At 30.6% G+C, this 14790-nt stretch overlaps 2 protein-coding genes across 2 annotated transcripts; both read left to right on the forward strand.

Moving 5' to 3' along the window:
* The first annotated feature begins 4779 nt into the window (after positions 1-4779).
* Positions 4780-9727, forward strand: LOC123905682 (chorismate mutase 1, chloroplastic). The gene is made up of 6 exons (XM_045955383.1): positions 4780-5286; positions 6338-6563; positions 6886-6972; positions 7822-7965; positions 8198-8290; positions 9192-9727. The coding sequence occupies exons 1-6, from the start codon at positions 5126-5128 to the stop codon at positions 9426-9428; spliced, it is 948 nt and encodes a 315-aa protein (XP_045811339.1). The 5' UTR covers positions 4780-5125; the 3' UTR covers positions 9429-9727.
* A 2306-nt stretch (positions 9728-12033) lies between these two features.
* Positions 12034-14680, forward strand: LOC123905684 (lamin-like protein). Its single transcript, XM_045955386.1, has 2 exons — positions 12034-12334; positions 14049-14680. Exons 1-2 carry the CDS (start codon positions 12133-12135, stop codon positions 14384-14386), a joined length of 540 nt encoding a protein of 179 aa, XP_045811342.1. The 5' UTR covers positions 12034-12132; the 3' UTR covers positions 14387-14680.
* The last annotated feature ends 110 nt before the right edge of the window (positions 14681-14790 follow it).

Raw genomic sequence — 14790 nt, forward strand, 5'->3', positions numbered from 1 at the left:
TAAAATATTCAAATTTCAAATATCAAATTAGCCATATTTATATATCACTCATATTACTTCCTTCTTATTTCATCTTCTCTACTATTTTATTTGTTCTTTATTTTCCTTACTCCAATTTCATAATCTAAGTTTTGAATGATTTTTTATGCAGGAAAGTTGAAAGCATTTATTTCGCCGCAAAGAAGCCGCAAAGAAATAAAGAACAGGGGAAAGTTGAATATTATAACACTTTTCTACTCAAGATTCATGAACAAAATCTACTTCTAGGTATCATCTTCACACCATTTTTTTTATATTACTTTTTCATTAAACTTCGGTAAACTTCCATCATCTATAGAAAGACAAGATTTTTTTAAAATGAACTACCACAAAATATCATTCATAAATTCTACTTTTAAAGTATCTTCTTTAGATAAACAAATATACAAACAGAAAAGAAAAAAAAACAATAAAAACAATAAATAGGAGATGAAGATGAACTAACAAAGAACAATAAAAACAATTTGAAACTGATTAGTTTGATTTATTTATTTATTTATTTATTTATTTTTCATAATAGATATCTTGCTGAAAATAGTGTTGTTATTCTGTAATTTTTTTTTTTGAATATCTTGCTATTTCTAACCTTTTTTATTTACCAGATCTAGAAAAAGTATATTAAAACTCACATTGATCTCAAACATTGTTGAAGAAAACAATGAAAAAAATGAAGGTTGCATTAAACGAAAGTGAAGGGAATGGAAAAAGAAAGAAATTATATTTACATATATCCTTTTTGTTCTATTCTTTCTCTATTGTTTAATTCTATATAAATATTTGTTCTATTATTTTCACTTTTATGAGATTTTACAATTACTTCATCTTCTTAAATAAAAAAATACAATCAGATTCAAAATAATATGAACAAACCCAAAAAAATACAAAAAAAAATTGTCTTGATACACATGTACAGACAAATTATCTAATTATAAATATAAAAAAAATTGCTTTAAAGAAAAAAAAATTAATACAGATTAAAAAAAATTCAAACTGAATATACAAAAAATAAAAAAAAAATAAAGATACAAACTCTGATCATTTGTTATTAGAAACTCTGATCATTTGTTAAAGACTCGTCGTATACTAACACGGTGACACCAACACCGACGTGTGTTGAAAATCCAAGACATCTTCAATTGAAAGTGTCAATACACTGTTATGAATTGATATAACAGAGCGACAAATAAGAAATTGTGATATATCATCAGTACAATTCAAGCAATGAAACAGTACATAATGATAAAGTTTGGTATTATTGATGGAAATGGTTAAACCAATTGAAGAAAGGGTACATGGAATGTAATGACAGATACAGAAAAGCATAAGCTTCAAGGGAGGTGGTAGAGCCAAATTCTATCCACTATACATAGTCCATACTGATAAAGAGTAATACGTATTATTATATAATAATTGTATTTTAAATTATGTACTATTAGATAATGAGCTAGGTTGCTGCTACCTTACATCTCTCAGTATTAGTTACAATATTAGATAAACTCATCTAGCAGATAAGCTTTAGCATCATCATGAGTTTGTACGCCCCCTCAATGATAGGAACTGCAACATGCCAATCCTCTCATCTCTGTATCTATAACAAGGTTTGTCACAAGAAATGGAGGTTTGAATTGTGACCTCTTTTAAATTTTAAACTGCAAAACAAGTTAAGACAATATCATACTATTGCAGCACAATGTTAGATCAACTGGAGAACGTTCTCCTTAAAATATAAGTGCAAGTAAGTGTTTAGTGTGTATAGTGTTTGCACAAATAAAAGAGTAAGGGAGAAGAGAATCACACAAAGAATTTATCCTGGTTCACCCCTTAATAGTATTGGCTACTCCAGTCCCCACTTGCGTGAGATTATTCACTATAATCTTGATCAAGATTACATAAACTTCCCTTTGATCTAAGCCCAGATCAAAGACCCTTTATGATCTAAAACCAAGATCACAAAATATCCATCTATAACCAGTTGATCTACCTTTACAAGGTAACCTCAATCAATTATACCCAATTGACTTGAGAGAATCCTAAGGATTTATCGATGATTTCTTTTGGATATAAGCTTATAAACCTAACCGGTTGCGAAGCTAACAAATTATACACTCAAAGTACTCTACAAAATATGATCCTAGATTTCTAGAGAGCTTTAGAGTAAGAGTGAAAAGTAGAGCTTGATTGCTTGAGATGGAATGTATTAGATTGCTTTGTGTGCTTCAAGTTCTTACTCTTCCAACCAAATCAACGTGTTATTTATAGATGGAGATGCTCCCTTGTTGCTTGGACATCACACATATACGTTGTGAGTGGAGAAATAGCCGTTGTGAGAGAAACAAAAAGAGTCCATGTGATTTTGTCCTTTAGATGCTCCAGGAGATCATTCTTCTAATGGTCTCTGACTGTCACATTGTACTTGTTGGTCAGAAATATTCTTTAACCAACTGTCAATGAGTTGTCTCTGAGCATATATCTGTTGCAAATGTATTTCCCATGTGTGGAAATAAGATTTGAATGTCTTTGGATAAGATTGGCACCTAAGTGCAAAAACCTAGGAGATCATTCTCCAAGATGTTGGAGACCATTCTCTGAAGTGGTGTGGATAAGGTCCAACGAATTTATGAGCTGTTGCAAGTTGTCAAACAGCTGTAAACACTCAACAAAGGCATAAAGTAGCAATTGTTCACTTGTCCTTCAAAGGACACATGAATAGTAAAGGAATTATTCTTTTATGGAAGAATGTAGCCACCCTTGTCATACTCTTGTACTTGGATCAGATGTGAAGCTTCCTTGCAAGTTGTCACCACTTGTTGTTGAGTTCTCATTGGTCTAGATTATCTTCTTTAATGATGTTCTTGGAGAACATAGAGCCTTGTTGCAAGATGTGAATTTATTATTCCTTAAAGAAGCTTATTCGAGTAAGTCCAATAACCAAAATCGATTCCTTGCCTTAAATGACTTATTTGCACTGTTATGATCCTTTAATAAGTCCAACTTAAAAGTTCATTCTAGTCTTGTACCAAGTTGACTTGAATAAGTGCTTATGCTTTTGAACACGTGAGTCTATAGACCAATCTGAGATCATTCTCTGAGGCAGATTTGTCTAAAACGTGTTTGATTCTTTTCTTATGAGTGAAACAAGGTTAATTTAATCCTTTGCATCTCTCCTTAAATTAAATCACTCAAGAACACTTGTTAGATCATAAAATGATCAGAATCAAATTAAAATTTAATTAAGGGTTGTTATCTTTAAAACATCAAAATAGAATTTTGTCTCAACAATATTTATGTTTATGATTCATAAGTGTGAAATACTCATTCCGTCCCAAAATATAAGCAAAAGTAGGTCAACAAAAATGAATGTATTTGGTACAAATCTTTAACCAAATACATCAAGTTTATTTGACTCGTTTTTACTTATATTTTGGGACGGAGGGAGTATAACATTAACACATATAATTACATTAAACTATAGTATAATTTTCCCAAATTCTTAAATTTTGATTAATATCAACGTGTCAATAAACGTGTTAGTATCTATGTCGGGTAAAGTAAATGTATGTGTATGTCCTTTTTAGGTGTGGTCATGTGGAAAGTGTTTGGATTGGTGTCTGGTACTCCCTCTATATCACAATATATATCGTTTTGGCATTTTTACACATATTAAGAAAAATAATTAATGTTGTATGGAAAAGAGAGATTATGAGTTGATTTACAAAATTGTCATTCATTTATGGTATGAAAAAAATAAATTGAAGAATTGAAAGAGAAAATAGTAATAAATAGCTAAGGATATAATAGAAAAAATAACATTACATATTGGTTTTTTCTAATTAACCCTCACATAAATGGAGGGTAAACGCCCTATGCTGACATGACACCAATTAAATTCAGCCATATGTGTCCAAGTCAAACACAAATAATTTTTTACCAAAAATAATTTTGACTACTTTAATTTTCAAATAATTATATTTTAGGTAACTACTTTTTACTAATTATATTTTAGCCTACACATATTCTTATCATTTACTAAAAACATATTTTTCGAAAATATTATTCATCTTTTCTTACGGATTCATCTTTTCTTTTTTCGTAAGATCAAATTTTTTCGCTGGCCTTCGCTTGTCGCCGCTGCTTCACTTGTCGTCGTCGCTGCTTCACTTGTGATCCTTGAAGATCGCCGCTTCCTTAGGCTTCGGAATCACTTCTCCATCATCAGTCTCTTCACAATTGTTTTTCAGAATTTTGTTTCGGCTACATTTGTTCCAGAATCGGTTCATCTAGATAACATTGATTTTATTTTTTATTCTCTTGTATGTTTTAATCACTATTTGTCAATTTAACAATTCAAATAGCAATTACAAATCCCTCAAGGAATTAAATCGAAGCGACGACGACAAGTGAAGCGGCGGCGACAAGCGAAGCGCCGACGAAAAAATTTGATCTTAAGAAAAGATGAATACGTAAGAAAAAATGAATAAGATTTGTTAAAAGTATTTTTTAGTAAATGATAAGAATATGTGTAACCTAAAATATAATTAATGAAAAGTAGTAACCTAAAGTATAATTATTTGAAAATTAAAGTAGTCAAAATTATATTTTGGTAAAAAATTATTTATGTTTGACTTGGACACATATATGCCTAAATTTGATTGGTCATGTTAGCATAGAGCATATACCCTTAATTTATGTGAAGGTAGAGAAGTAGTCACCTTAAATATTTCATTGATAATATAAAGTGGTACAAATTTTTCCATCGCGGAGGGAGTAACAGATAGCTCCATTCAGCCACCTACTACGTTACAACCACTTTTTTGAATTGAATCTTACTACAAAAAAAAAAAAAAACTTTTGAGTTGAATCTTTCACCCACCAACAACCGTTATCTCACACCACACAAAGTCACAAACCAACCAACCAAACACAACTAACAGCCGCCAAACCAAACATAACCCTCTTACGTTTTCACTTTTCAATTTTGTTTTTTTATTATTTGTTTCAATTCTCTTTTATATTATTATAGCTTTAAATTGTTAATGTTTCTTGTTCTTGTTTCTTTACCAATTTTTGTTCCTCTTTGGTTTCAACAATGGAGGCTAAGCTTCTAAATGCTACTACTATTTACAAACCTTCAATACCCTTTTCTTCTTTTCATCTAAAAACTCGAGGGTCTTGTTTTTCATTCAACCCCATTTCATATTTTCCTCAAAAATCCAATCTTTCTGTTAAAGCACAAGCTGCTTCTATTGGGTGAGTATTCTAACTTTTGAATTCTTCAATTTTTCTATGTTGGGTTTTCATTATTTCAATTATTTATTTTTCAAGTTTCATAAAATTTACCTGATGTAATTGTAATTGTAATATCAACAATTTTGATATCTGGTGTTAGCTAAGCATGTTTTCTTAGTTTTATGTTAGTTTAATAAACAGTGATTATAATCATGGTTTTAAATATCGGCTGCGGTAGAGATCCTTGATATTGCTTAAAATTTTGGCTGCCTAGTTAATTGTGGTCAAATTCGGCCAATGGAGCCTCAATTGCGATTGCCCTGCGGTTTTAGCAAAGTTGAAACCTTTATGCTGTGGCCTAGATCACGGTTGAGAACATTTATTGAAAAATCGGATTATAACCACTAGCAAGGTTTAAAATTGCGATAGCTGTTGGTTATATTACCGTGAATTGCAGTTAAATGTATTGGCTGATTAGCCTCAATCACAGTCGTGGTGGCATCGCAGTTGCATCACAATTTTATATGTTGTTGAGAATTGTGGTCAAATGTGGCTGATGCAGCCTCAAATTGCATTCGCGTGACTGTGGAAGAGACGTAGAAAGCTTGATGTTGCCATCAAGATTGTGGTCTTCCTTTAACCTATTTCAGTTTTTTCCCAATTTAGTTAGATTATGTTCTTCCTTCAATTTTTGCCTATTTTTCCAGTAGATTTCTTTCTGCAATTGATTTATACTATTCCAAGTGTGCTTACCTAATGTTTTGTTCATACTTGTGTCTCTATACTATACTGATAATACTTCATATATTTTATACTAAATGTGACGATTTTTAATAGATTAAGACAAGATATTCATTCTTAAATTTACAATTGCAATTTTTTTATTGTCTGAATCCTCCGGTTCCCAGGGGAAGGGGTCTCTGGTAATCCGGAATTTGGCCGGAGGTAAGTAAAGTTAGGTCAATAGTTGTTCGAGCTGATGCAAAATTTGTGTGTCAAAGATACCATCGTTTTCGCATTCTATATCATTTTTCCATTCAAATTTTATAGCTATTGTATTTCTTTTGTGTAGATCAGTGCCAATAAAGAAAAGGATTGATGGAAGTGACAATTTGACCCTTGATCATATAAGACATTCTTTGATTCGTCAAGAGGATAGCATAATCTTTTCCCTCTTGGAGCGAGCCCAATATTGTTACAATGGAGATACTTATGACCCTGATGCCTTCAATATGGATGGATTTAACGGCTCTTTGGTAGAATACATGGTCAGGGAAACTGAGAAACTTCACGCCAAGGTATGCACTTAAGGCTGAAAAGCAATGATCCAGCGTTGTCAAATAGCAGATGAAACGGCACTATAGCGTTATAAAGTAGCAAAGTTTTAACAAACCGCTATTGTTCGTACGAAGTGTTTTCAAATAGTGACTATAGCAGTGCTATATTACTGTAGCCTGTAGCGTAGCAGAATTTGAACAAACTGATATTTTCTGTTATCTACGATTTACAGCACTGCAATGATAAAAATAAATGTTTTCTATTGAAAAAAAGATGAACTGAATGTACTAAGTGCCGATATATAGATGCTAGCTCGACTGACTGATTTTCATTACATTGAAGGTTGGCAGATACAAGAGCCCTGATGAACATCCATTCTTTCCTGTTGGTCTACCTGAACCATGGTTACCGCCTTTGCAATACCCCCAGGTAAATAATATTCCTTCACAACAATTTAGGTTTTGTTTTGCCGCTAAATTATTATTGTCACATGTACCGAACTATGCTTTAAGGCATTTTTTTAGGAGTCTATAATATGGAAATAGGTTAAGGATTTTATATTCGTAAAACTAGTAGTTACTGACTATGTAACTGTAAGCATAAAGATGACATGTCGATTCTTTCTTTATATATTTCAAAAATCAAGTTGAAACTGGTTTTACTTAAGATGATTTTAGGCCTTGTTTGGATAAACAGTTTAATTAAGCACTTATAACATATGTGGTAATCATATAAGGGCTTATGTATAAGCTATTTCTGTGACAAAATATTAAAAAAAAATAAAAATAAAACTGTTCTGATATAAGCTATAAGATGATTTCTTAAGTTATCGCCGCGAGCTTATGGAAATAAGCTGAACACAACTTATAGATGATTTTAGGCCTTGTTTGGATAAACAGTTTAATTAAGCACTTATAACATATGTGGTAATCATATAAGGGCTTGTGTATAAGCTATTTCTGTGACAAAATATTAAAAAAAATAAAACTGTTCTGATATAAGCTATAAGATGCTTTCTTAAGTTATCGCCGCGAGCTTATGGAAGTAAGCTGAACACAACTTATAGACATGTCATAAGTTGTTTCTGTAAGGTCTCATGAAGTGATTATGCAGATAAGCTTACAACTTAACTCGGGAACAACTTGTCCTATCATATAATTTTTCTATTGCATATGAACATACACTAGTTTAGAGATTCAAATTAAGTGACACGCTATCTACAATAAAATGAGTCGGTGTTGTGCTAATGGCTTCTTCATTGAATTTCTGTGTGAGTAGGTGTTGCACCCTATTGCTGAATCAATAAATATAAATGATAATGTGTGGAGTGTATACTTCAGAGTTCTTATCCCACAATTAGTCAAGGAAGGAGATGATGGTAATTACGGATCTTCTGCTGTTTGTGATGTAATGTGCTTGCAGGTACATATTTATTAGTTATCTTTTAATTACGTTACTGTTTTTCGTACTTGCAAAATACAAATTTTGTGAGCTAGCTTTGACACAAACTGTTGCAACTTTCCATGGAACAATGGATCGTATTATATATGTTTTGGAACGGCAATTCCCTCAAGTTGAGATTGCAATTGTGAATTTTGGTTCTTACGTTGCGGAAAACTTGTTGCGGAAAACTTATGATTTGTTATGACTGCAGGCTCTTTCAAAGAGAATTCATTATGGCAAATTTGTAGCTGAGGCAAAATTTCAAGCTGCTCCAGAAGCATATAAAGCTGCTATTATAGCACAGGTACACATACTTCTCAGTGTTTATTTTTCTACATTCTACGAAATTAAGTATATTATGAAGGGCAAATCCACGTTGAATTGCAAACACATGATCAAAGTAGTAATAAACTCATCATGCTATTTTTTTTGTGCCGTAAAGTTTTGTGTGCCATTTATACATGGACAAAACTTACGTATAGTACCATAACATAGGCACTATTTTTCGTTTAAAATATCCATAACTTCCGATAAGTTCCTTTGCATAACTGTCTTTAGAATCTCAACATTCATGCTATTTTTAGTGGAAAATAGCACATACAGAAACTATGATAGTATAAGTATGTTTTATCCTTCACAAATCTATTTAGTTACTGGTAAAATGGTAATGATTTTGGCCCTATTTGAATAAACAACTTAATTAAGCTCTTAAACACTTATGATATAAGTGCTTATATATAAGCTATTTCTATAACAAAAAATAAAATAAAGTCAAACGGTTTTCATCTAAGCTATGAGCTTTTTTCACAGCTAAAAACAACTTATGGACATATCATAAGTTGTTTACATAAGCTCTCTCAAATAGCCTCACAAATGCTTATGCTAGTATATAAACTAAAATAAGTCAATCCAAATAGACCATTTGATGGACATGGTTTCATGTTTAAGGTGTTTCCGACCATTTTTAGGTCAGTGTTGTCATACAGTAGCTATAGCTGGCTTATAGACCAATGATTGTTTTAGACATGATTCGAAGTTCGGGGTTATAGAGCTATAGCGTAGTAGCGGGATTTAGTACAAAGTGTTGTCAAATAGTGCCTATAACGTAGCGGAATTTGAACAAACAACTATTTTCCAGTTTCATTTTTGTGATATAACTAAATTTTTCGCATGACCAACTTTCTTTTATCGCGATGACTTTACAGGATAAGGATAAATTAATGGAATTGCTAACATATCCTGAGGTTGAAGAAGCAATTAAAAGAAGAGTAGAGATGAAGGCCAAAACTTATGGACAAGAAGTGGTTATAAATATGAAGGAACACAGAACTGAGCCTGTGTATAAAATAAATCCAAGTTTGGTTGCTGATTTATATAGTGATTGGATCATGCCATTGACAAAAGAAGTTCAAGTTGCTTATTTATTAAGGAAGCTAGACTAAGCATACACCTAACTTCTTTTTCAATTACAATGTTTATACATTATTTATCTCCGTCGTGTCCATTGTCCGATCGACTCGTGTTGATGTCCAACTCATATTCAATTACTTTCATTTTTCTCAAATTATTACTGGTGTCGATGTGGTGTGTCAATGTCGTGTTTATGTAGTTGTATGTGTATGTGTCGGTGCTTCGTAACGAATGTCAAGTATACAATGGATGAATTTATTGGCATAATGACTATGAATTCTAGCTTATATGTAATTAACATATGAATAAGCCTATATTGTTTATTATACAATTCATAACATTAATCCTTCTTAATTAAATTTAGCAATTCTTAATTTTTATTTATGTATTTCAAATTTTAAAAAATAAATAAATAACAATGACAAACATTTATGTCACAAGTTTAATATTCCAACCAAAATAAATGATTGGCTTAATATTCACAAGTTTTTTTTTTTGATAAATTAAGAGTATTTAGATATCAAGGTAGGAATATTTGTCCAAACTATGTTGGTACCTCTATTCTTTTCCGTCCTTCACTTATAACTCATTATTATTAAAAAAAGAAAAATAAGCTAATATTCACAAGTTTATATGTGGAGCACATCATCAAAATCTAAATAGATTGGGAAAGAATATTCACACTTTCTGTCTTAAAATTTAGAATTAGGTGTAAGATAGTGAAAGTTTATGTCTTATTTGATGTACATGTTGCATGATTGTGATTTTAGGGAAATAAAATAAACAGGACCACTTATATATAAACAAAGAAAATGGATTATTATTTATTTATACACCATAAAAGGGATATATTTTCAAATGCATGTTATGGTCCTTTTTTTTTCATTATCAACCATAACACTCTTGTAAAGGGTAAAGAAGATGCACATGGATCTGGTCAAAGCATCAACTAACATGAAAAGAAAATAATATATTTTTTATCATAAAGTAAAAAATTTAACTGAGTTTGGTATTGGAGGAGACTCAATAAAGAGGACAGGACTGGCTATGAGATTTGGTTTTGGGTGCATGAGATTATTTATCCTTCTTTTTTGTAACATAGAGGACCTACATTACTGAGAAAGAAATCACATCACATTGAGATTAAAGAGTAGAGATTTCAAAAATATTAGTTACATTGAGAAAAAATATATCCTTTGTACGTAACTGTAGAGACTAATCTCTCAAATTTTATAGGACCTAAATGAGCGACAAATTCAAATGCTAATGTCACAAAATTTATAAGTTTATTGACTACTTTTGAAGATTTATTAGGGAGAGATTCTTGATGTAAAAATGTAAATTAAAAATCTTACACTCACTGGAAAAAAATGTATATGAACTGTCTGTCATATGAGTGAAATTACTCATATTTACATCAGATGATTTATTTTGCTCAAATTTTCTTATTAAGTAAGTTAATTCATTAATAAGACAGTATTGCTCCAATCTTTTTTTTTAAGCAAGTATTGCTCCAATCTCCTTAAACAAACATGTACCCATATCCATTTCATTAATCGGAAATTATAAAAATGAATTGGTGGATGAATAAAATGATAATGAAATTGGTATCACATCAAATAAATCTGTCACCTTACAAGTTATAATTGTCTAGTAAATTCTTTTTGAAACAAAAATGACATCAGAGACAAAAAATTAATAATTTTTAATTTTACGAAGATGATATAATAAAAGGTACAATATCTAAAAACTATATTTTTTTCGTAGACAAAGTGACAAATAATACTAAAATTCATATATACGGTAAGATTTTTGGTTCGAACTTGATAAAAATATTCAACCTGATAATATAAACATTGACGGTTGAATTAGGACAAATCTAGATCCTTTCCAGCTATTTTTCTCATATTATTCATCATGCCTCATTCCAATCATTCACTCATTTTTTTATCTAGCTCTCTTCTGCACTATTTATTTTTTCTTTTGTTGATCAACAACTGTTAGATTAGAAAAAAGAGATGGTTGGACACAAAGTATACATGAGATGATCCAATTTTAAAATAAGACTGATAGACCGTAAAACTAAAATTTCTATATTTATAAAGACTAAACAAATATTTAAACTTAATTTTTTTTCTTATATTTAAAATTTGAGAGAATAAACACTTATATTATACTATTTTTCCCCTTACATAATTGGAAAGGCTGTCACATTATTGGCTATTGTATTAAAAAAATTCAAGTCCAATTTATTTATTTGTTTTTTTAAAAATTATTAGGACCAGCCAAGATAAACAATCAATGGTAGATCTAATAAGCAACAAACAACCACCTTAAAAAAATACTATTAAATTAAAAATACTATAAAATAAACGGTCAGACTAAATAGTACACCGAAACAATGGTTAAAAAAACAAAAATGAAACAAAATCAAATATTTTAAGTAGAAAATATTTTTTAAAATCAAATTTTAAGACATTAACTGCTTTATTATATTATATTTTTATTTTCTTAACCATTATTCCAACTATATTTGTTTAGTATTTTTTTAAAATAAAATAAGTACATGCAACTGTCACTAACAATAATATTAATATTTTCAAAAAACCCAAAAAAGAAGACAAAGGGTTCCTTAAAAGGCCAAAAAAACAGAACATTACACAACAAGGGACAGAAAAGAGTGTTCCAGAGTTTTAACAAACAACATTGTATTAAGCATCTTCAGAAACAACAACAATGGAAGGAACAAAGAAGAGAGTGTTTGCTTCATCAATTTCACCAACAATGGTGTTTCTATTTCTGGGTTTTGCTGTTCTTCTCATTTTACCAATGGCATCAGCTACAAGGTTTACAGTTGGTGGTAACATGGGTTGGACCACAAATTTCAACTACACTACTTGGGCTAAGGGAAAACATTTCTACAATGGTGATTGGCTTTGTAAGTTCTTTTTTTTCTCTCTAAAGTTTGAATCTTTGTTTTCATAAATGGTTACATTTGTATCCTTTCTTTAGATTGGATCTGAACTTGTTTAAGCTTAGGGTATGATAAAGTTGCTTAATTTTTCATGTTTTACTTAATTTTCTATTTTATAGATTATTAGGTAAAAGGTTTTGAATTGGTTAATCTTAATTTTTTTATTTATTAATCTTTAAAGTTGAAAGCTTTCTCATGTTTTTGATACTTAATTTGCTATTTTTGGACTAATAGGTAAAAGGGTTTGACTTGGTAAATCTTTAGATCTTTTGGGTTTTTTTTTTTTAAAAAAAATTTATCTTTAAAGTTGATATCGTTTTCATGTTTTTTATGCTTAATTTACTATTTTATGGTCTAATAGGCAAGAGGGGGTATGCATAAATTGATTTGGTTAATCTTAGATCTTTTGGGTTTTTATGGTTAATCTTTGAGCTTTGTGGTTTAGTACATTGTTGAACAAGAAAAAGAAGAAACTTGTTAGTGTTATGTGTACTTGTGTTTGAACTAAATAATTTTGGGGTAGTTTTGTCCAAAAGTATAGATTCAATGAAGAAAATGATGAAAATTTGAGGGTGATGCCATTGAGATTTCTCTTCAAAATTTCATTTTCATTGTTTATTTACTCTCTTCTTTCAAGAGGGAATGTAAATAAGAAAAGTAGATTTGGATTCTTTTTTTTATATTCTCAGATCCATAATTTTTGGCTCCTTTTGATTAATGATTTGTATATATATTTTTGTTTATTCATGCCTCTTTTTTCTCCCTGTTGATTTTTTTGTCTTTTTTTCTTTTCCAATTACTTAATTTGTGATTGTCAAAGTCCATGAAACATTGATAGATACATTACTGGCACATGTCATTGATCCTAACGCATAGATATTGTTAATAATTTAAGAAAATAGAAGTGATTAAAAACAGTTACATGTGTCGATGTTGTGATGTCGGTGTTAGTGTGACACTAGGATGTGTCGAACACCAAACACACCTTTAATATGAAGTGTCACTTGTGCTTTTGTGTTTTTGAATTTGAAGTTGGCTGCTCAAGTTTATGAACTAACTAATTCACCTAAAGTCACTTAATTAATTAACTAGTTATGCATTGTTCCCATCCACATTTCAACCAAAATGGATTAAAATAATGCAATTTCCTTCCTCCATTCACGGCTTAATTTGCAAATGAAAAGCAAATTACTAGATGTTGACTTTCATGATTTCTTCTCTAGTGATTTATCATTACTCATAAGAGTCCTAATTTTGGTCATAGTCTTGCCAACTAGTGTCTTTTGGACATTGCCTTAAGAAACACTTTTAAATAAATTCAATTACTTAAAATAAGCAAGATTATGAAAGTGTCTTTCGTTCGTAAGACCTGGTTCAACTGACAATACCTATTGTTAGGTGGAACACCTCGTCCGGATTCGAACTCCGGACCTCGCAGTTGTGTGTGTGAGTGTTAGGTGGCACTTGCCACTTCATCTACAAAAAAAAAAAATGATTTTGGCATTATCTTTTACAGTTTTTAAGAAAAGCGAAAACTATTTTGTATTTGTTTACCATAATAATAAAAATCACTTTTTTAAAACAACGTCATGGATCAAACAACGTCATAATGTTCTATCACTTTTTTAAAACCATGATTCTACTATGTTTATGTTACTAACCATGATTTGTTTTTCAGTTTTTGTGTATGATAGGAACCAACAGAATGTACTAGAAGTGAACAAAACAGATTACGAAGCTTGCAACTCAGATCATCCACTTCACAATTGGACAACCGGAGCTGGAAGAGATGTCGTACCATTGAACGTGACTCGACATTACTATTTCATAAGTGGCAAAGGATTTTGTTTTGGTGGAATGAAAATTGCTGTTCATGTTGAAAATCTACCACCACCACCAAAAGCTTCACCTATAAAATCTTTTGCACCAACCCTTTCTTCTAAAGGACATATCTTTCTCATGCCTATTGTTTTTGCTATTGGTGCAGCTTGGGATTCATTCATTTATTTATGGTAACTTTGTTATGATATTTATTTTACATCCTTAAACAATGCCAAATGGTGTTACATTTGTTCATGATGTGTTGTATTAATTTATGATATTTTTTTGTTTTGGTGGCAATTGTTGGTTGCATTATTAGTTGTTGACCTTAAATGAGGTTAAGGGTGATGTTTTCTAGTTGTTAGGTAGTGTTTGGTGTTTGATTTTGAAAATGTAATGTATTTCTATTTGTGATGTTATGATCAGAAATATGTCACAAACTTGTTTGATTTAATTTATTGGAGAAATCAAATGCAGAAATTGTGGAAATGTTGGTAGGACTTTGCCCATGTGGAGTAACTTGAACTTTAAGGCATTTTACTTCAATTTTCTTGTTGCTATTTTCATGTTTCTTGCTAGATTGGATGCTTTCATTCGGG

The sequence above is a fragment of the Trifolium pratense genome, linkage group LG2, assembly GCF_020283565.1.
Source record: "Trifolium pratense cultivar HEN17-A07 linkage group LG2, ARS_RC_1.1, whole genome shotgun sequence".
Classification (NCBI taxonomy): domain Eukaryota; kingdom Viridiplantae; phylum Streptophyta; class Magnoliopsida; order Fabales; family Fabaceae; genus Trifolium; species Trifolium pratense.

Excerpts from the sequence above, each read along its gene's own strand:
- LOC123905682 (XM_045955383.1), top strand. The coding sequence starts at position 5,126 with ATGGAGGCTAAGCTTCTAAATGCTACTACTATTTACAAACCTTCAATA. Across the intron at positions 6,564-6,885 it reads CTGAGAAACTTCACGCCAAG|GTTGGCAGATACAAGAGCCC; the intron begins GTATGCACTTAA and ends ATTACATTGAAG. Across the intron at positions 6,973-7,821 it reads CGCCTTTGCAATACCCCCAG|GTGTTGCACCCTATTGCTGA; the intron begins GTAAATAATATT and ends CTGTGTGAGTAG.
- LOC123905684 (XM_045955386.1), top strand. The coding sequence starts at position 12,133 with ATGGAAGGAACAAAGAAGAGAGTGTTTGCTTCATCAATTTCACCAACA. Across the intron at positions 12,335-14,048 it reads CTACAATGGTGATTGGCTTT|TTTTTGTGTATGATAGGAAC; the intron begins GTAAGTTCTTTT and ends TTTGTTTTTCAG.